General features: G+C 55.4%; 1 protein-coding gene across 3 annotated transcripts; it reads left to right on the forward strand.

Moving 5' to 3' along the window:
• The first annotated feature begins 1,936 nt into the window (after window positions 1-1,936).
• DHCR7 (7-dehydrocholesterol reductase) lies at window positions 1,937-20,228 on the forward strand. Of its 3 annotated transcripts, none has more exons than XM_074371516.1 (9): window positions 1,937-2,037; window positions 7,318-7,440; window positions 10,257-10,359; window positions 11,110-11,332; window positions 12,788-12,878; window positions 13,799-14,012; window positions 15,658-15,862; window positions 16,461-16,592; window positions 19,357-20,228. In XM_074371516.1, the coding sequence occupies exons 3-9, from the start codon at window positions 10,262-10,264 to the stop codon at window positions 19,819-19,821; spliced, it is 1,428 nt and encodes a 475-aa protein (XP_074227617.1). In that variant the 5' UTR covers window positions 1,937-2,037; window positions 7,318-7,440; window positions 10,257-10,261; the 3' UTR covers window positions 19,822-20,228. The 3 variants fall into 3 exon arrangements, with proteins under 3 accessions (XP_074227617.1, XP_074227616.1, XP_074227618.1); XM_074371515.1 differs by lacking the exon at window positions 1,937-2,037 and adding an exon at window positions 5,304-6,829; XM_074371517.1 differs by lacking the exons at window positions 1,937-2,037; window positions 7,318-7,440; window positions 10,257-10,359; window positions 11,110-11,332 and adding an exon at window positions 12,209-12,262.
• Window positions 20,229-21,969: the final 1,741 nt, after the last annotated feature.

Below are 21,969 nucleotides of genomic sequence, written 5' to 3' on the forward strand. Positions count from 1 at the left end.
TACTGAAGCATTCAGGAGGGAGGTATCATCTGCAGCTCATTAGTGGTTTAGGAAAAAAAAAAAAAGAGGGGATACACACATACAAGAGAGAGAAATTAAATATGACAAACTGTTGACAGCTGCTGAATTTAGGGAAATGGGTGTTCACTTTACTGTTCACTCAACTGGTTTGTACATTTGACATTTTCATAATGAAGAACAGCAGGGGAAAAAAATGTCTCTGGGAGGGACACAGAGATGTCTATCCAGATTCCTCTGCTGGTAAGGTGACACCCCAGATGTTGGAAGTGGGGGCTCCGTAGACACCTTCAGCTGCTCACCCCACCAGGGGCTGCCTGGTTTGCACAGCTGCCCAGCCCAAGGGTGGCCTGTGTACCATGACTGAGGGAGATGGGCGTATACGGCTTGGCCATTCCTGCTGTCAACAGAAATAATCAGTAAACCAACCTGTAATAGGAATCGAAAAGAGTTTTATTTGAGCCAAACTGAGGATTATAGCCCAGGAGACACAGATTCTTGAATTGTGTTCCACTAGAGTCATGGGGATTCTAAATAAAGGCAAAGCCCTTAAAATCACAATAGCTGTCTGTCAAGAATTGCAAGTGCAGTTGGCAAGAAGTACGAGTGCTTGTTAAGCAAGAGCTGGTTGGGGTCCAAAATGATTGCATAGTTATAAGGGGAGACCTTGAGACAAAGGTTGCAACTGGCAGCTAACAGATACTGCCCTGGGACTAGCTGGTGGTGTCCTTGAGACTGACAGTCCAGAAAATTCAAGTTCTCAGTAATACAGGAACATGCCTGACACTGTGTCCACAGGGGCCACCCTGGTCCCTTCTGAATCTCTGAACCATATTTACTCCATTTTGATTTTTTGACTTTTTTTTTTTATTATTTTTACAATTTCACATTTTTTTTAACAATTTCACATAAAAAATTTTTAAATTCTTTTTCTAGGGGGGAGGTAATTAGGTTTTTATTTATTTATTTTAACAGAGGTACTGGGGATTGAACCCAGGACCTTGTGCATGCTAGGTATGCGCTCTACCACTGAGCTATACCCTCCCCCATTTTGATTTTTTAAGTGCATTTTTTTCCTCAATGGTTAAAGCAGATGTGCAAGGCATTAAAATAGGCCACAAACAGGCTGTTCTGGTTAGTCTAAAGTTGAAGTTAAATCATGTATAAGCCAGAAGGACTCTCCCTACCTCAATATGGTAAAATGTCTTCCACTGCTGCCCAGCAGGACCACTCGGAGCGACCCTCTTACTGCGGGTCGCCCCATGCGGCTGACCTATGCTGATAGGCCTGCGTCCTCACTCAACTTCTCCCGCTGTCCAACCTGCGACCCCCTCCCCTCCCAGCTCTGCCCGAGTGATCCCACCCTAAACTCCATCTCCCCCTCCCTTCCGGGGGAAGCCCACTGTGACGGTCCCCCAGCAGAGAGCCCTCCCTGACACCCTTAAATAAAACTGCTGCCCACGTACTCTGCTTTAGTCTTCTGCACACCACCTTTCACCACCTGACGCCCTATGTGGCTGCTTGATTGTTTATTAATTACGGTCCCACCCTCAACGGTGCCCCAAGACCAGAGATTTTGTTCATCTTGTGGGTCTCTGTGCACCCAGCACCTGGACACCAGAGCCTTAGTGTTTTCTGCGCGCCTTTGAAGCCCCTATGGCAGAAGGAGAAAGTGACGCTGGGCAGCTCAGCAGCCTGCCCACGACCGCTGATCTGGCTGAGCCCCGAGCTTGGGCCTTGCTCCGGGGTCCCCGGGCCACGCCCCCGCCGAGAGGCCTTGGGCGGGGCGGGGCCTCGGCCGTCAATCTCGGCCCGGCGGCAGCCGAGTGGCCAGCTCGGTGGCCCGGAGTCAGCTCAGGGGGTGGGGCGCGGCGCCTCGGCCAATCGCGGGGCTCGGGGGCGCCGGGTCTCACAGGACCCGCCTCCGATTGGTCGTCTGTCGCGACACGCCAGCCTGGGGGCGGGGCGGTGGCAGGCTTGGACCGCGCGGCTCGGCCGGGTGAGGAGCCGGACGCTCAGGTAAGTCGGCGGGGAGGGCAGGTGCGGGGCATGCGCTGGTGGGTGCGGGCAGAGGGGGCGCGCAGGCCGGGGCGGGATGTGCGCGGAGGGGTGCCGGTGCTCTGGCGGGGAGGAGATGCGCGCGCAGGTGGGCAGGGGGTGCGGGCGCGCAGGTGAGCAGCGGCCGGAGGCGTGGCGGCGCCGACTGGCCCCCCGAAGCCGGCCCTTGGGATCGCCCGCCCCCCGGTGGTCGGGAGCCCCGCGGGGGCCGGGGCGGAGCGGCGTGAGCGCTTCCTGCGCCGGACTGGCGCGCTCCTTCCTGGGGTCCCCCGCCGGAGCGAGCGGATGTGGTTTCCTGTTGAGGAAACACGGATAATCCGTATTTGCTCGCCGAGAAGGTAAGGGCAGGTAGAAGGAGACGGAACTGCTAACCAGGAGTAAATTAATTAGGGTGGGGGGGGGGGGGTTGAAGCTCAGGAAGCAGCTCAGAATGCTCACAAAAGATCACACGCGTCGTTTTTCTTTTCCAACCTTCCGTCTTTAGCTACATAATGATATATTGCCTCTTTTGTGGACATTCTATAATTTTATGAAGAAAGGTGTTTACGGGTAGGAATTGCTCTGGTGAGACTTCTGACAAAAGGTAAAGAAAGGAGAGGAGGCTAGAAATGAGAAGCCGTTTTTATCAGAAGTAGTGTGTGAGACGCGTCACTCATTGGGTTTCCTGAGGGTCCCGCACTGTGCTGGGCGCTTCAGCCTTAACTCTCAGAACAACCTGCACACCAGGCATCACCCCCATTTCACAGATGAGGGGACTGAGGCTCCTGAGAGGTGAAGCGATGTGGAGAGAGCCCTGTACGTAGAGAGCAGCAGAGCCAGGGTTCTGAGATACTGGTGACATGGCTTTGGTTTGGGGGGGAGCACCCCACTGCCAACGCCTGCATTTAGGGGCCCAGGAGTTGGGGCAGAACATCACCTCAGACTTTCACACTCTCCCAGACCCTGTTGGAAGACACGCTCATGGTCAGGTTTGACCAGAGGGCAAGAATTCCACACTGACCGCCTGGTTTCTTTTGCCTAAAAGTTTGCACTCTCAGCTGTGACTTTCTGCCCAGAGCTGAGGAAGGGGCCAGGTGGTCTGCCTGGCATCTGGCACCCAGCGTCCAGATTTAAGACGTGACACCAGGGGCTGTGCAGGGGAGTGAAAGGACACTTTTGCACGCTCTTGGTGGGAACAGAGAATGATCTCTTTCTGAGTGTCATTCAGCATTCCTTTTGGATAGAATTTTGAAGAGTCCTGTTTGTTGTCTCAAATATGTGAATGGCGGGGGTGAGGGAGCTGAGAAGCTTGGGGTCACAGGGGGCAGGTGTTGGGTGAGCAGCCCTGGGCTCCTTGAAGGACCCCAGGAAGGCGGCAGGAGCAGGTCTGCAGGGGTTTGGAGTCATCTTACCTGCAGGACACTCTCCACCGAAAAACTGGGATGGTCTGCACGGTGAAAACTCAGAAACAACCAAGCACCATTAATTCTTGGAGTACTTCTCAGAAAATCCTTTTATCTAAGTTCTGCTTAAAAAGAAAAACAGTGGCCTATTTATGCAGTAGATTTACATAGTAGGAAGCTCCTATTAAGATCAGATAAAGTGAAGAAATGGAGTTGCAAAAGAATTTGGCTGCAAACCAATTTTGGGAAGAAAGAGAGGGAGAGTGGGCATGTACTCCCCAGTAAGCAGCGCGTGAGACAGTCTGGAGGACACACAGCGAAGTCCGGTGGCGCCTGGGGCCGAGCTGGGGGCACTTGTACTGTTAAACTTGTGTGACAGTGATTGTGTTAGGGTGAGCATGTGTTTTGTAACTGTCAAGAAACAATCCCTGTCACTGCAGTCAGAGCTGCAGTTTACCCTTCAGAAGTCAAGGGCAGCTTTTCTGGACATCTTCCACCCAGGGCACATGCCTATCGCTGGAGGCCTCAGAAATGCGCCCAGGAGCGGGTCTGCCGTGCCCCAGCCGGGACCTCAACCCGCTCCAGGTGAGCCAGGCTAGAGCTCTCTGCGTGTCTCTGGAGCAGCCCCTGCTTTTGACAGTTGAGGCTTGTGAATTGCATGTGCCAGTTGAAGCAGTGATCACGCCGGCTGCAGAGGGCTGGGTGGGGGGTGTAGAAAGATGTATGTAAACCCAGGATCACCCCCCAAATCAGTCTTACCGAGCCTTGAGAACAGATGACCTCCCTGACCCTGGTGAGAGCCACAGATGTTCCCAGAATTGTGGATCTTAGGACAAAAGCTGTCAAAAATCAGCCCTCTTTGTTGTTGTTAAATTATTTTTATTATGCAAGTGCATGTATCCTAGAAAAATTAGGGAAAGGGGGGAAAACCCACGTGCACGTCCAGTACTGTTGAGGGTTTGGGTATATGGCTTTCTGCATAGCTTTTTAATGACAGACCGCCTTGCAGCTTGCCTATGTGTGCTGTGACACACCGGGGGATTTTTTTCTTGTCTGAAGCTCTTCCCACCGGACAAGTGTTGTCACTTCTCTGATCTCCTTATTGGTAGAATTTCATTGTTTCCAGTATGTCGCCAAGTATTTACAGCAAACTAGAATGGGATTTCTTACAACGGGGTGTGTTCACAGCCGTCTGTGTATGTCCAGGCTGAATTCCTCCAGGTAGTTGCTGGGTCACCGTGTAGATCCACCTGGCCCCTGGAACCACCCTCCCACCAGAGAGCAGCTGTGCCCCCCTCACTGGTTCTGAGTCTGTATCATTCCTTTTCATCTAAAGTCCCAAGTTGGGGCATGTCCATATTTTTCAGTCTCTACCAGTCCTTGGACTAACACATCTCCAAAACAGACCTGCTGTTCCAATACGTTCCAACGCTGTGCTCCTCTGCGTGTACTGGAAGCGTGCCTGCCCAGCACTCAGGGCAGCTGCGAGCATCGTCGCAGCCTCCCGAGCACGTCACAGAGGGTGGGGTTAGCACAGACCCAGCTCCGTCCCGCAGGTCTGTGTTCGCAGCTTGCTCTGCCTCCCCTCAGCCTCCTCGTGTGTAAAATGGGCCTGATGCTGCCAGCTTGCCCGAGTCGGGGTGAGAACCCTGAGGTCCCGGGTACTGGGGACTCGGCGGATACTCACGTTGTCGCTACCCAGGACAGGTCGCATCATCCAATGATGGCTCCAGCATCTCATGTTCTCCTGTCTTACCCCTCCCCCGTTGAGTCGGACCCTCCCCGTGAAAGGAGGTGAGCTTGTGACTCAGTGTAACCAATAGAACTTGGTGGGGGTGGTGACGCATGCCTTCCCGGGCCAGATCAGAAACGGCAATTCGTGCTCCTCCTCCGGCCCTGAGGCCACTGTGCCACAAGGAAGCCCACACGGATGGACCGCAGGACCTGCAGCGGCTCCCCACGGCTTCGGCCATCACTCCCTCACCGGTCTCCCCCGGTTCCCGGGCTGCAGAAACAATGACAGAGGATGAAATACTTGTTTTCAGCCTCTAGGTTGAGGGGTGGTTAGTTGTGCAGGGGGTAACAGCACCCCGGGTGTGGCCATTGCAGTTGCACCCCCCCATCTAAACTTCGCCCCGACGTCCCGCGTGAGCCCAGCCGAGCCTTCCCGGGGCCCGGGTGGTGCCGATGGCGGCGTTGGCAGCAGCTGACTCCTCCGTGAGCTCTGGTGAGGGTCGGGTGGGGCTCTGAGCACTCGGCCCCAGGACCAGCCCCTGGACCTCATTTACTAGACACAGCAGGTTACTTTGCTGAGGAGGAAACTGGTCTCGTGGGTGTGAATGGCTGCTTAAGGGCACATGGTTTGAGTTCCAAGCGAGGACGTGTGGGCGACAGGACCTGCCCTGCTGAGAACTTGCTGCCTTGACGGTGACGTCTGGGCGTCCTGGGCGTTCACTCATCCCACCCCTGCCACGGTCCCAGGCCTCTAGTGCATCTCCAAGTACCAAACCCTCAAGATGCCGAAAAAATCTGCCACGGGGCTTAAGCCATCTGGTGTGTGGGTCCCAGGTTGTCAATGGTGACGTTCTCGGCTAGGGACGCCCGAGGCACCCGCCGGCCTGCATGACAGTGGGGAGCCCCACAGACACCTCCCCCGGGGAGGGCCCGTGGAGTGGCCAGACCGGCCCTGGCTGTTCTTAATTACAGTTGCAGGACGCCTTCAGCAAAAACCATCAGGGAACACTGAGAAATGAGATGTATTACTCACAGGGCCTGTGGCTCCACAGCCCGCCCAGGGCCGCGCAGCCGGAGTGTGGGCTTGGGGCGCCACCTTTATGAGGGCGTTAGGTGTCCAGGGCTTCATCGGTTCACTCTTTACTGGTGAATTTGAAGCACAGGAACGGGAATTTGGGCACAGGGTACGGGAGCGGGCTCACTCCAGCTCTCAGTCACTAGGTTAGTGTCTCTCTGAACGAGGGCCCTTCGCGGGCTGCAGGGCCTCGGTCCTCGCCCGGCGGCTGTGCTGGTGGCCGATGTGCTGGTGGCCGTGTCACACAGCTGGCTGCTGATTCCAGATGAACGTCCTTTGAAATGAGAGCTTAACACCAGGTGTTTGGACGGTATCATCCCAAACCCTAAGAAGCAATGTCTCTTTGTCTTTGGCCTCTGGAACTCAAAACCCCGTCCAGGGAGCTGGCCCAGTGCCAGAAAGCCCCACCCACGTCCCTGGCTCCGCTTTCTCCCCAGGTGTGGCCACTAAACCTCCTTTATCCAGCTTGAACAACAGCTGCAAAACCTCACGTAGTGGGGTTCTGCTCCCGGACACCCTGGAAGGTCACTGGGTCCAGCAGAGAGCCAGGCTCCGAGCCCAGGTGACTGTCAGTGCCGCCCCGTGTTCCTGGGGCCTCGCTGGCTGCTAGAAGGTGCAGGCTCTTGTTGTCTTGACCTGGGCTGATGGCACAGGCAGCCTGTAGAGACATTTCAGAGGCACCTGCGCTGCTCGGTGTGAGTCTGCAAAGAAGCCACCTTTGTTCGTCACTGCTCATCAGTTCTGCACCTGCCCTGCTAAGGCTCACCTCCCAGGCAGCCCCGCCACGGAGACCTCCACGAGCCGCACCCAGCGTCAATAAGCACTCGCTGTTTGGCAGCTGCTGTGCGTACCTGGCGAAGAAGCCGGGTGACGAGGCTGCCTTGTCACAGGGCGTCCCTGCCCCAAGGGGCCTCTCCTGCTTTTGAACCCCTGGGCACTGAGCTTGCCATCCTCGCTTGGTTCCAGTGATGTGCCTTGAATAAATGTCACCTGGGTCCTTACCTCTCTTCCCCTCCCTGACCATCTTCATCATCTTCGTGTCTCCTGCAGGACTTGGTTCAGCAGGTCGGAAAGGATCAAGCCGGCCTTGGGAAGTATCAGGCTAGAGATTTGAAAGGGAGGCCGGGCTGCTCAAGAATTCAAACCTGCATCAGGCTGTGAAACCCGCCGGAGGTAAGCACATCTCAGCACTGCTGCTCGTGGGCCAAGGCAGGGACTTGTCAGCAAAGGCAGCTGGCACATCAGTTCTCTGTGTCAATTCCTGCCTGATTCTCGGGAAAAGAAAAAAACATTACAGCCGAAACACTACCCTCTCCCCTGTTTTCAGCCATCGACGACCAAGGATGCTACTTACAGATGTATTAAAAATTCAGTGCTTGTGACAGAGAGGTGACTGCTAGCTGAATGAACTGTATCGTTCCTTTTGGCAGCATTCTCTCAGCCTGTACATTTCTGGCTCTTTTGCGATTTCCCAGCAAGTTAGAGCAGAGTAACTGTCAGGCACCAGGCTCTAGAGTCTGTTTTGGGGCTGTAAATGGGCATCCCTGCCCGTAAAGAACTCTCAACCTGCCTTGTACATCACGATGGTCCATGAACTAACCTGTGTGCATCAAATGAAGTGATGCAGCTACAGTTCCCACGCTGCAAATGAAAACATCTTTGATTATTGAAATGGCTTTTTACAACAAAAATTTTATTTATTTGTTTATTTAATTGAAGTACAGTCAGTTTACATTGTATCAATTTCTGGTGTACAGCATAGTGCTTCAGTCAGACATATACGTGCATATATTCATTTTCATATTCTTTTTCATTATACGTTACTACAGGATATTGAATCTAGTTCCCTGTGCTATACAGTAGAAACTTGTTCGAAATTTTTTAAACGAAGGTACATTTGTATTAAGGTAATTTATACTCACATTTAAAATAAAAGTCGGTGTTAAAAAGCTTGTATATCGAGATTTACAAATATTAACTACTACATATAAAATAGATAAAAAATGAATTTCTTTTGTATAGCACAGGGAACTATATTCAATACCTTCTAGTAACCTATAGTGAAAAGGAATATATATGTATGCACATGTATGACTGGAACATTATGCTGTGTACCAGAAATTGATACATTGTAACTGACTGTACTTTAATTTAAAAAAAAAGACTAAAACTAAAGAAAAGCTTATAAACAAAATAAGCAGTTCCCTACCTCATCCCATAGTCTTACCTCCCAAAGCAATTATTTTTCATTCTTTTAACTACTTTTGTATTATTTTGCCTGCTTATTTCTAAATAATTGGCTTTTACTGCTCTCAACTTTACACATTTTCTTCTATACATCTAGCAGTCAGTCAGTAACTAGAGTTTACATAATTCTGTCAAAGTTATTGTTATTTACTCTTAAGTCAAGTAATGTACTATAGTTATGGGGTTTTTTTCACCTTGTATGACTTTTCAGTTTTTTCCTGGAGTTAATGATTGCCTCACATTTTCCATATGGTAATAGTTCTATGCATATATCACTAATATTTTTCCTGCAGGTTCTAACAGAGCTGTCATACATATCAATAGTTTTTCTACACATTCTAACACAACAATGCTATTTCCATGTCTTCCTGCCCCCGCCGTAGCCATTCATCCCATACCCAGATGGACTGCTTACTGTCCAGCCCGCCGCACAGCTGCCATCGTGGGACTGCCCCTCATCCTTTCACTGGGCATTGCTTTAGCAGCTTTCTTGGATTTTGTTTCTTCTCTGAATAATAGTTAACCTGGGAGTAGAATTGTAGGCTGGAAAAAGTTTCCCTAAGAATTTTTAAAGTTTCCCATCCTTGTTTTCTGGAATCCACCATGCTGCTAGCATGACCCTTCATCCCGGCTTTTCTCTGAAAGCTTTTAAGATCATCTTTTTATCCCTGTTGTTTTGAAACTTCACAATTTTGACTTGTTCTGGACGTAGGGCTGTCACTGCTTGCGCCGTGTTATAACCATTTAGAGCAGCTGAAGAACTCAGACAAGCAGAGCTCCCACTCCCCTTTTTTGAGTGATTATTTATTGAATGCCCCATACGAACCAGACATAGGTTCTAGACCCTGGTAGTGGAGTGATGAGTACGGGACGTGATTCCTGCCCTTGGGGAATCTAACGCAGGGGAGACAGACAATAAGCGCACACTCAAACAAATGGAAGAATTCTACATGGTGAGAATAGTTATTAGGAAAACAGTAACGGGTCGAGTTGCCTTGGCGGGGCACCTGGGGTGCAGGCAGCGTGGACTGGCTGTTTGGCTTGTATGATGGTGCAGGATGAACGGCCTTGGGAGGAGGGAAGACTGCAAATGATAAATTTTGTTGTGTTGGAGTGTGTAGAAAAGTTATCAATATGCATGACAGCTCTTTTCAGAGCATTCAGAAAAAAAGATAGTGATAGATGCATAGGAATCTTAGCAAACAGAAAAAGTGAGGCAACCATTAACTCCAAGGAAAATGAAAAGTCCTACTGAAGACAGGACCTTTTACATGAGATCTGAATTAGGGGATCTGAAAGTGTGTTTTAACCAGAGAAGTAGCAGGTATTGTGAACAAGAGGAACCATATTCAAGGATCAGTAGAGACCTTTGTGTGCCTGGAGCAGAGGGGACATAGCGGGGGTCAGGGGGGAAGGGAGGCAGGAGCAAACTGTGAGAGGGTTCTGAGCCACAGATGTCCCGGTTCACATGATGAGAAGGATGTTCTGCCGCCCTTTGAGAACTGAATTAAGACAAGCAAGAGCAGAAGCAGGGCCAGGTGGGAGGGTGTTGCAGTTCCAGGAGTGAGAGTCTAAGGTGAGTGACCTCTCCCCTGCCTGGCATCTGCTACGGAGGACGAGGTAGAGGGGAGGAGAATGAAGGAGGCCGGCCCCGCGGGGCCCGGGAACCGCAGCAGGCGCCACAGGGAGATGTGAGGTCTGCTCTTCATGGGATGATCTGAACGGCTGTCTCCTTCCCTCAGGCCCCATGGCTGCAAAATCCCAGCCCAGCGCTCCCCAAACCAAGAGTCCCGGCAGCCTGACCAATGGCAGGGCTGCAACCCAAGGACAGTGGGGCCGTGCCTGGTAAGGTTCTCAGCTGTTTTCCCAGCTGGAAGACAAAATGGGGTCTCAGTGAGAGTTGCCAGCCTTTGGGATTTCATGAAACTATTTTAAAAAAAATTCTAAGGGCAAGACGAATGAAAGGTAAGGAGGTTCCCACTTCAGAAAGGAAGGAATTAGAAAGATTTTATTTGCACTGGTTCATTGAACGTGTCCGTGTCTGTACCACGGGGCCAACAGCCTTTTTCTGGCTAATGGGCACCTGACAGTAATGATAATGTCTTGATCTCCCTTTGGGACTCAACGATGTAGAGGGTGTTTTTTTTTTTTTTCACCCCCAGCAGTAGGGGGAGCATAGTGATTGATCACTGATGTCATTTCAGTTGTTAATTCTTAAAATAAATAAATTTATAAAAATGCTAAAAAAAAAAAAAAAAGACTGCAAACTGACTTCCACCATCCTCCGTGTGTGGCACATTGTGGTGATGGCTGTTGGGCCATAGAGCGATGGGGATGCCTCCAGCCACGTGCGTTCGTGTTCTGGGCCCTGGGCTTCCTGGGGGTGCCCATGGGCCAGTCGGCCTTCAGACTGCTCGCTGTAGAGCGTGCTTGTGATGGGCCCTCCAGGCAGGGGTCCTGTGCATGGGGAGTCGAGAGCCCTCTCTCGTGAGGCGCTGGCTGGTTCGCACGTGGAGCAGAGCAGAGCATCGTGTGTGTGAGGTCCAAGGGCCGGTGAGGGGTGGCCCCGCGTGACCGTCACCGTCTGCCCCGCAGGGAGGTGGACTGGTTCTCCTTGGCGAGTGTCATCTTCCTGCTGCTCTGCGCCCCCTTCATCGTGTACTACTTCATCATGGCCTGTGACCAGTACAGCTGCTCCCTGACTGACCCCGTGCTGGACGTTGTCACTGGGCGGGCTCAGCTTTCCGACATCTGGGCCAAGACGCCACCCGTGACCAAGCGGGCGGCCCGGCTCTACGCCGCATGGGTCACGTTCCAGGTCAGCCCTCCCGGCCACCGCGGTCAGGTGGTTCGGCACATGCTGAGCATCCCCTCCCGCTGGGGTGGTCCTGGGCCCTGTCCTGGGGTGGAGCCCTGACTCAGGCTGGTTTCCTTGTTCCTGGGGCCCAGGGGGCGCCACCTGCAGCCTGATGGACTTGGCTGGGACTTCAGATCGAGGGCACCTGGGGGCATCTCGGTGTCCCACCTGCCTTCTGCTGATGCCCCCTGCGGTCCAGGGATGTGCCCAGCCCTGCAGGGACAGGCTGAGAGCAGGGAGCAGGTGGGAGGGCGTGAGGATGCAGCCTGCCAGAGGGGCCCATGCACAACGGGGGGCTCTCTTAGGGTAGCCTGTGGGGAGGAGCACCCAGTCTCAAAGGGCCACCACTCAGCAAGGCCAGGGCTGTGTCCCCAGCAGGCGGCCTCACAGGCCTGGCCCAGGATGGCCTTGGCTCTGCTGTGACCCCACTGACTTCCCATCGGCAGTTCACCAGAAGGCTGTCTGCACCGTGACCCTGGCGAATAGGCGCTGGTGTTTATTCCCAGGACGTCTCCAGGGAAACGGTGCCCGGAGGAGGCCCCATCCCTGCCCCTGGGTCTCCCTGCCCCGGAGGAAGGCTCTGGCCACTCTCAGCTGTTTCTTCTGCGTGATCCGAGCCGTGAGGCTTCAGATTCGCTCGCATTTCAGGTCTCTTGGTCCCTTTGGGTAAAAAGTGGTTCAGAGCAACACCAGTCACAGCAGCCCCAGAGTGGAAATAACCCAGATGTCCATCGACAGGGGAACGGATGCGTGAGATGTGGTCCATCCACACGGTGGAATATGACTTGGCCACAAAAAGGAATGAATCTCTGACACGGGTGGACCTTGGGGACATGGCGCTCAGGGAAAGGAGTCCGTAACAAAACGACGAGTCCTGTGTGGAAGTCCAGGGTGGGCAAGGCCACAGGGGCAGAAAGGGGGCTCGTGGTTGTCAGGGGCTGGCGGGGAGGGGCCCTGGTGGGCATGGGGCTTCCTTGGGGGCTTTGGGGGTGATGAGAATGTTCTGGAATCAGACTGTGGGGATGGTTGCACAACCTTGCGAATGCGCTGAACACTGGAATCGTGCCCTTTAAAAGGCTGAATTGCATGGCGTGTGAGTTACACCACAACTTTTAAAATGGCCCCAAAACGAATGGGAGGGACCAGGCTTCTCCTGAGGGGAGTGACTGGGCCCTGCAGGGGGGCCGCGTCGTACTCTTGCATAGTAACGAGTTCCCTGTTCAGGACTCCCTTCAAGGTGGAGTCAGAGCCCCCAGAGCTATAAACTCTCCTGGGAGGAATAACCAGCCACATTCAGGGTTTCTCACCTTCGTACATGGCCTCCGCATCTGCCCTCTCCATAAAGCGGGGCCGTGTCGGAGCACAGCCAGGCCCTCCAGCTCACCAGTCGTCGAGCTTCAAACCTCTGTGTTTCAGGTGCTCCTGTACACGATGCTTCCTGACTTCTGCCATAAGGTTCTGCCGGGCTACGTGGGCGGCGTTCAGGAGGGCGCCGTGACCCCCGCAGGTAACCTTGAGCCCCGCCCTTGGCCTCCCTGCCTCACTCCCGACGCTGGCCAGGCCTGTCCCTTCATCTCCCGGAGCCCAGCCGCCCCTGTGCGGCTTCCATCCCAAGGACCGTGGCTCACGGACAAAATACAAACTGTGCTCTAGAATTTCCACCGGGACCATCTTGATTTTCCTTTGGGACTTAATTGTATAGAAGGGTTTTCCGGGACCGTCCCAGACGCGAGGTGGCAGAACCCATTCTCAGTAAGAGGAGATGGCGTTGCAAGTCAACGGTACTTCAATTAAAAAACAAGTCTGTACCGAGAGAACACATGCAGAGGCCAAAAGAAAACAAAAACAACGCGTAAGAGGGGATGCGGGCGTCCCCGCCCGCGCTGTTGGGGTAACTGGGCTCACGGAGCCTCTCCCCGCGCCGTCGCTTCCAGCCCACCAGTGCGTCAGGGGCTGTGCGTCTTCTTAGGGGCCTTGGAGCTGCTTGGTCCATTCATTCCCCACAGTCCCCAAGACCCCTCATGGAGCCCTCCCACCCCGCCCCAGCCCCCGAGAGCTCCCGTCCCGGGGGGGCTGCTGCGCTCCCCGCCCGGTACCGCAGGGCACCCTGGCTTCGCTGTAGCTCAGCCCCGCCCTGCGGCACACAGCTGGCCAGGTACTCAGCCTCGGGTCAGTTCCGGACCGTCTGCGCCCTCTCCCCCTTCCAAGGACTGGGCGAGCCGGAGCCATTAGTCCCCGGACTAGGAGTGTGAGCTGTGCTCCTGGCATGTTGACCCGGGGCTTGAAATGCAGCAGCTGACCAGCCCTCGGGACGGGGTCTGGGGGCCTGAGACAAGGACCCTAGCTGCCGGGGCCCAGAGAGGCAGTCGGGCCAGACCAGATGCTGTTACCTCCAGGGAAACGTTTCCACTTTTCCTCCCTCCGCAGGCGTCGTCAACAAGTATGAAATCAACGGCCTGCAGGCGTGGCTGATCACACACCTCCTCTGGTTTGCCAACTCCCACCTGCTGTCCTGGTTCTCACCTACCGTCATCTTCGACAACTGGATCCCGCTGCTCTGGTGCGCCAACATCCTCGGCTACGCCGTCTCCACCTTCGCCATGATCAAGGGCTACTTCTTCCCCACCGATGCCCGAGACTGGTAGGTCCTCGGGGGCGGCTTGAGCCCACGAGGGAGACTGGCTGCTGTTTTCTGTTACCATGGGCTGGCGTTACCTGAGGGCTGGGGGTCCTTGTCGGGGAGCTTAGCAGAACTCGGTGGGCTCTGGGGAACATCCTTCCTAAATGTCTGGGTGGCTTCTCCCCCCTCGAGAAAAGGCCGTTGAAGATGGCCAAGTGCTTCCTTGGTGGCCGAGCTATCCCTTGTAGGGCTGTCAGTGGAGCAGGAGGGCAGGAAAGGCAACTTCTGGCCGGGGACAAGGGCAGCCCATTATCTCTGTCTCTGGGATATCAGTGTGGCCCGGAACAGCCTTAGTGAGGAGCCTTATCTCACATCTCAGTGGTTTTCATGTAGCAGCTTCCCAGGGAGGGCCCTCCTGGTTGGTGCCCATTCTCACAGAGTCTGGGGCTGGATGGTCATCAACCATCCACCTGTCCATCCATCCATCCGTCCATCTATCCAGCCATCTCATCATCAATCCATGTATCCAGCTCTTCATCATTCATCCACCCAGCCCATACCTACCCATCCGTCTACCTACCTACCCATCCACCTAGTCATCTACCCATCCATCCACCCATCCAGTCCATCCAGCTAGCCTGTCCGTCCATCCGTCCATCCATTTCCCTCTCCCCCCTCCCTCCCCGCCTGTCCCCCTCCCTCCCCTCCTGTCTCTCTCCCTCCCTCCACTCATCAAGGTACATTTATTGGCTTCCTCCTGAAGACAGGTGTAGGCAGTGGGGCTTTAGGTGTGAACAAAATTCTTGCTCTTGGGATGCCTGCATTTTAGTTTTGGGTCCAAATGAAAGCAAAGTGTGTTTCCTTTAACTGTGAGACATTTCTTAGGACATGTGTTTGAATGATGGTGCTTTGAGCTTGTGTAATTATGAAATCAGGAGGCTGGCCTTCTGTGGCTCATGGAAAGCATTTTCACTGCTTTACAATCTCATCACCTGTTGTAGACCCTGCACATTCTGCTTCTTTCTACTTGTCCTAACTGAGAGGAATGGACACAAAAATGTGTTTTTCTAATTAACATGGAAACTCCTGTGTCTCCTCTTGGGTAATCCTAGTTGATTCTCTAGCTGGGCGTCATGTAACCAGGGCAACAAAATGATAAGAAACTCACCTAGCAAGGAATGGATGTAGGCCCTGGAGCCAGGCGCCTGGCTCTGAGCACAGGGCCTTTTTTTCACTCTATCTTGGCATAATTTGTAACTTCCCTTGCCCACGGGAGGCCCGAATGCCCTGTGAGTTCTTCAGAACAAAATCTCGGTTCAGTCAAGCCAGCTGGATTGCTCACCTGTGCTGTGCCTTGAGGGAGCCCAGAGGAGGGCGGGAGAAACCTGGGCACCAGCCCAAGGAAGTCGAGCACAGGTGCCATCTCCCCACCTGCCCTGGAACAGAGCTGAATGCAGAGGGAAGCACCGAGGCGGCGGGGAGGCGGGGAGGTGGACACGGCCTCTGCCCGCTTCCTCTCTGCAGCTCACGCCAGGCCTTCCCCAGCTCGTCTCACTGGGGCCTGCGGTCCCTGGGCCAGGCTGAGTGCCTGTATCCACGCCAGCAAAGTCGGCCACTTGTGAGATGTGCTTGCGAACTCAAGGCACCTGTTATTTGTGTTTTTAAGCAAATTCACAGGCAACTTCTTCTACAACTACATGATGGGCATCGAGTTTAACCCCCGAGTTGGGAAGTGGTTTGACTTCAAGCTCTTCTTCAATGGGCGCCCCGGGATTGTCGCCTGGACCCTCATCAACCTGTCCTTCGCCGCCAAGCAGCGGGAGCTCCACGGCCACGTGACCAACTCCATGGTCTTGGTCAACGTCCTGCAGGTGGACTGTCGGTGGCCAAAGAGGGTGGAAGCTCTGGCGCTCGCTGGGCACTGGGGGATCCCGTCCACCCACATCCAGCCACATCGTTTTCAAAAGACTGTCATCTACCACTTGTAGAAGGGCCCCCTTCCCACGTATCTCAGAGGAGCCCCGAGTGAGCGTGAAGTGAAGGAGTCGGGTTCTTGCCTGCCGGGTGTTGCCTTGGCCCTGGGGAGTCGCATGGCCCTCGGCCTCTTTTCTGGGGGATGCCTGTTACTGGCTCAGGTGTGTCACTGGCCCTGGCCACATGGCTCTGACATCTCTGGAAGGACCACATCCTGAGCCTTTCTGTCCTGAGCAATCTCTCTGCTCCAGAGTTTCACAGCCGTGGGCATCTGTGTCATCTCAGACTCCAGACTCTCAGTGATAAGGACTCCCTTCCTCCCATCTCTCCTACTTGGTGTCCCAGGCCCAGTGGGAAAAGCAGAACAGCCAGGGGTGCAGGTCACCAGAGGAACTCAGGAACACCCCAGTACCCGCCCCCCCACTGGAAGCTGGTTTTCCCTGGGTCCCCCTCCCCCTTGCCTGTGGTCAGTACACGGCCACTCCTGTTTTGCAGGCCATCTATGTGCTGGACTTCTTCTGGAACGAAACCTGGTACCTGAAAACGATTGACATCTGCCACGACCACTTTGGGTGGTACCTGGGCTGGGGGGACTGCGTCTGGCTGCCGTACCTGTACACGCTGCAGGTGAGCCCCCGGGGGCGTGCCCAGCCCCGCAGGGCACTCGGCCGTCGGGCCCCCAGACAGCGCGGGGCTGCCCTCCGAGCAGACACGGCTGACACGTGCTGAGCCTGCTCCTCCCACAGGTGTCTGTCCTCGGGAGGCACCGGAACTTGGAGAAGGGAGACTCCTCCCCTGTCTCTAAGAAGAAGGGAAGGCGTAGCGTCTGAGTCAGCGCAGGTGGCTGTGACGCATCCTGCAGCCTGGGCGGCTCAAACCGCGGGGTTCACTGTCTCCTAACCCTGGAATCCGAGGTCCAGGTGTGGGCGGGGCCAGCTCCTCCTGGGGCCTCGCTCCTGGGCGTGGAGATGGCCCTCCCCGTGTCCTCACATGGTCGTCCCTCTGTGTGTGTCTGTGTCCTGATCTCCTCGTCTCGCAAGGACACCAGTCCTACGGGATTAGGCCCCACCTAATTTTACTTTTACTTTGATCACCTCTTTAAAGACACTATCTCCAGATCCAGTCACCTTATGAATCATATGAATTTGGGGGACACAACTGAGCCCATAACGCTGAGAGCAGATGGCACAGAGGGGAATTCTGGTCAGCAGGAATGATTTGGGAGAACTGGGTGGATGGAGGGCGGTGTTTCTGTTCATATGTATTCAGATCAATGCTGAAAGGGTAAGAGGCTCCTTTCATACCTTCATTTTTCCCTTAAATACTTTGAGTATCCAGGTGGCATTGGCAGAGTGGAGGAGATGCGGGTGGGTGGGCCTGCCCTCTCGGAGCTCATGGCTGGTGGGAAAGGCCGTGATGCTGCAGCCCAGTGCGGGGAGGGGGTGCGCGATGGGCAGTGGGGTGCTGACCCCTAGGTGAGGGCAGAGGAGGGGCCCCCAGCCTGCAGTTGGGGGCTCCGCCAGAGCATCTCAGGGCAACCACAGCCCGGCTGAGAGCAAGATGATGAGTGTGGGGTGAGCACATTCCAGACCGGCATGTGCAGCATCTTCCTGGTGGGGACTATGTTATGGCGGGGTCGGGTGGGGCACGCTGGGAGCAGAGGAGGATGTTTAAGGCATGAGACAGTTCACGGTGGCTGGGACACAGGATGTGGAGGTGGCAGGAAACCTCACCAGACTGGAGGCTGGAGAATCGAACCAAGGCCAGCGCCAGTTGAGCAGTCGGGGGCGTGGGGGAGGGGACCGTTCTGGGTGAAAGGAGGGTGGGGAGGGAGGGCTCGGGCTGTGGGAGAAGCCCCGGGAGCAGCGAATCAGCCCGGGCCCCCAGGACAGCCTTAGCATGCATCATGGAGGAGTGGGATCCGGCCTGGGGAGCCCGGGGGACCTGGGTGTGCGTCTCTGTAGGGCGACCAGTGCAGGGAGGAGGCCTTGAGCACCTCCCTGAGCATCTCTGAAAATCAGGCTGGACGGCAACTCGGTTAGGGCTGGACAAAGGCGTGAGGTGCGCCTGCGTGATGACTCAAGGCAGGCTGGGCTGCTTCGTTCCTGCACACCCCCCACCCTGTGCTGTGTGCCACGCCGAGCTGCCCAGGGGGTTCTGATACTCATGGGGGACAGAGGAAAGGCCTCATCCTTGAGCCCCCCGCACCCCTCCCAGCTCACAGAGAGCGGCCCTCTTTCCTCTGGGTGGAATATGGCCCCCATGTAGGGTGGTGACTGCTTAGGAGGTCTGGCCAGATGCCACGCGCTCATTTCCTGAGTAGCAAGGCGTGGGGACGGGGGAAGGACTTGTTCCAGGGCACTCTCGTAGTTAGCAGCGAGCTGGGTGGCCCGCCTGAACAGGTCGTGTGAGACTGGGGAGAGCCAAGGCTGAGAGGCTCAGGCGGCCGTCCCGGCAGCCCGTGGGTGAGGTGGCGACCGGGTACAGCCAGTCCTGTAGGCGGTAACAGTGGTGTCCCAGAGCAAGAGATCTGGGAAAGTCACAGAGCGAGGAGGTTTGAGAAGCAAGGGCCCTGGGCTCTGGTCCCCACGCTGGACCTTCTGGTTCCATTTCTCTACTTGGCTGCTTGCAGACCCACTGCCTCCCTGATTCTGTGATCTCCATTTTCCAGGCGTGCAAACCAGTAACAATGGGTCGTGGTTCACACTTGCATGTGTAGATGATTACATGGCTGTGGTCCTGCCAAGTTGAGAATCTTCAGGGCATTGGGCAGGCTGGAGGTCTGGGGAGGAGTGACGTTGCAGCCGGGCATGAAGGCCATCTACTTGTGGAATCCACTCTTGTTTCAGGGATTCTTTTATTCTTAAGACTGTCAACTGATTAGACGAGGCCCACCTACATCTTGGAGGGTGATGTGCGTCACTCAGTCTGATTGGAAATGTTCATCACACCTGAAAAATACCTTCATAACAACTAGATTAATGTTTGACCAAATATCTGGGTCCAAAGGCCAAACCAAGGCAACACATAAAATTAACCATCGTAATATTATATTCAAATAATATCTTTAATGTTGTGTGTTTTGTATTTACATGGTATGTGATGTGTGTGCGTGTTTGTGTGTGCATGCACATGTAGCTAGACAGACAGGAGGGCAGCTAAGTGGGTAGACACGTACATTTGTGTATTGCACATTTGTACTTCTTTGATCCCCACAGCATCTGGTCAAGGCAGGTTCTTCTATTTCCAGGAGAGGAAACCGAGGCCGGGCACGAGTGGGCAGCTGGTCTGGGACACAGCTGGGCTTTGAACACGGGCCGTGTTCTCAAGCCCATGGTCCAGCTCACTCCCTGAACAAGCCACGCCTGACCGCCCCCTTCTCGCCCTGCAGGGTCTGTATCTGGTCTACCACCCTGTGCAGCTGTCCACCCCCTACGCCCTGGGCGTCCTGCTGCTGGGCCTGGCGGGCTACTACGTCTTCCGCATGGCCAACCATCAGAAGGACCTGTTCCGCCGCACGGACGGGCGCTGCCTGATCTGGGGCCGCAAGCCCAAGGTCATCGAGTGTGCGTACACGTCGGCCGACGGGCAGAAGCACCACAGCAAGCTGCTGGTGTCCGGCTTCTGGGGCGTGGCCCGCCACTTCAACTACACGGGCGACCTGATGGGCAGCCTGGCCTACTGCCTGGCCTGCGGCGGTGGCCACCTCCTGCCCTATTTCTACATCATCTACATGACCATCCTGCTGACACACCGCTGCCTGCGCGACGAGCACCGCTGTGCCAACAAGTACGGCCGGGACTGGGAGCGCTACACCGCTGCCGTGCCCTACCGCCTACTGCCCGGAATATTCTGAAGGGCCGCCCTGGGAGGGCCCCCGAGGGGCAGTGCGGAGCACTGCTGTCGGGCCTGCCGGGGCAGGAGCTCAGCTCCACCTGCCAGGAGCCTCAGTGTCCTCATCTGTGAAATGGGGACAGCCCAGCACTCACCTTGAGGGGGATTCCCAGGGTGAACACCAGCTGCCTTCTCACCAGCAGAAGTGGCCAGTTTTCTCTGTGCAGTGTTCTGAACACGGGAGGATGACCTGTCAACCTTTGATGATCTGGCTTGCCCATCGATGACGCCGTCTCTTCTCCATACTGGGGGCCTGAGCCATTCTGCTACCCAGACAGACTGGTGTCTGACACTGAATGGGACATCTTCCAGCCCCCGTGGTCAGTTCTGCCCTTATTCTTGTTAAATAAAGTGGAAGTGGACATGTAAGGTGTGCTGCCTATCAATCTACCGCCTCTCAGCTCCGGATGCCCCCTTCCTCCCGGCTCGGCGGTGGCGAGCTGCGTCCTTCAAACGTTCCTTGCAGGTGCACCACGTTACGTTTGTCCGTAGGGGGCGCTGAGGGATGCCGCATGAGGACGGGGCTTCTGGTTCTTTCATGGACTCAGCTCAGCCAACCCAGAGAACTCTGCCGCCATCCAGGGGCCCTCCCAACGAGATCTGAATCCCAGCCCTGGGGAGGGGACCCGCTTCCGGGGTTTGCTCACCTCAACCCGCAGATACTCCTGACAGCTCTCTTTAGATGTTGCTGCCCTGGCAGAGATCGTCATTTTTCATTCAGGCGTCCCTGGGAGGTGCTGCAGGTGCAGGTCCAGACCACGCCAATAGAGCAAATACCGCGATAAAGTGAGGCCCGCGAGCTTTTCGGCTTCCCGGGCACACAGAAGTTACGCAGTCTTATCAAGTGTGCAGTAGCATGTCTGAAAAACCCAGTGCACATACCTTAATTAAAAAATGCTTTATTGCCAAAAAAAATGTCTCAACAGTGAACAACAGTAACACCGCAGGGCACTGACCACAGAGCACCGTCACAAGTGTAGTGACAAGTACTGCCAGAACCACCAAGTGCGACACAGACGCAGAGAGAGCAAACGCCACTGGAAAGACGGCACCCACAGGCCTGCTCGGCAGCGGGCGGAGGAAAGCAGGGAGAAGCGAGGCGGCCTGCGCCAGGCCTCCCCGGTCAGACTTCCGTCTCCTGGCGGGGCCTGGCCTGGACACGTGCTCAGGTCCCGGTGTGTGGAAGGGGTGCCCAGGGAACGCTGGATCAGATGCTTGGGTGCTGCCCCAAAGGTTTGGGTGCCCACTGCGGGACTCAGGTGACGGTTTCCCGCTGCCCCCAGCGTCGGCCCGCTGTTGGGGCTTTTGTTAGGCTGAGTGTGAAAATCCACTCTGTTTGCCAAAGGACGAAATCCCAGCTTGGCCGCCTGCCCCCAGCGAGTGAACGGAGAAGCAGGGGAGGCAGGAAGGGGCTGGGATTGGCTCCCATCTGGGGAAACTGAGGACTGGAGCTAGCTGGGAGCCCAGTGCCTGCGCCCTGGCAGGGGCAGGGCAGCGCCTCCTCTGCTCCAGATAGAACTGGTTGAACAAAGACAGGCAGCCCCCTGAACAGCCTGGAGGATCAGAGCTGGGCTCTCCGCTTTAGAGCCCTGGGTTCCCAGAGCTGGGGCCCCGCCCCGCCCCCTGGCGCTCAGGGGCCGGGGCTGGAGGTGGTCCCCAGCATCTGTGTCTGTCACCAGCTGCGTGAGTATTCGAACACCAGGACAGAGCCGTGACCCGTCCCACCACCGGGACGGCCCTGAGCGCAGCAGAGCCCGCCGTTCCCGCCCAGACCGTGGGCCGATTCATTTCAGGGAGACTGGAGAGTGGTGGCTGTGAGCTCAGAGCCTGGCTTTCCCGCTCCATGGCTGTGCGACTCTGAGCAGCTGACTTCCCTCTCTGTGCCTCGGTGTCCTTGTTTTAAAAATAAGGGTGACAATTCTTTTCCTGCCTCTTGTCAGAGGGGTTTCTCAGACTTCCTGGGAGAGCTCTAGGTTCGAACCTTGGATCTGCCTCTCAGTTCGCCAGGTTCCGTTTGTTTGGGTGAGTGTCTCGGAGCTGGGCTGTTGTGTCCAGCGTACCTGGCAAGCACAGCAGGGCAGGGCGCCCGGGCTCTCTGCCACGTGTACCT

Source organism: Camelus bactrianus, chromosome 10, assembly GCF_048773025.1.
Source record: "Camelus bactrianus isolate YW-2024 breed Bactrian camel chromosome 10, ASM4877302v1, whole genome shotgun sequence".
Classification (NCBI taxonomy): Eukaryota; Metazoa; Chordata; class Mammalia; order Artiodactyla; family Camelidae; genus Camelus; species Camelus bactrianus.

Excerpts from the sequence above, each read along its gene's own strand:
- DHCR7 (XM_074371516.1), top strand. The coding sequence starts at position 10,262 with ATGGCTGCAAAATCCCAGCCCAGCGCTCCCCAAACCAAGAGTCCCGGC. Across the intron at positions 10,360-11,109 it reads GGACAGTGGGGCCGTGCCTG|GGAGGTGGACTGGTTCTCCT; the intron begins GTAAGGTTCTCA and ends TCTGCCCCGCAG. Across the intron at positions 16,593-19,356 it reads CGTACCTGTACACGCTGCAG|GGTCTGTATCTGGTCTACCA; the intron begins GTGAGCCCCCGG and ends CTCGCCCTGCAG.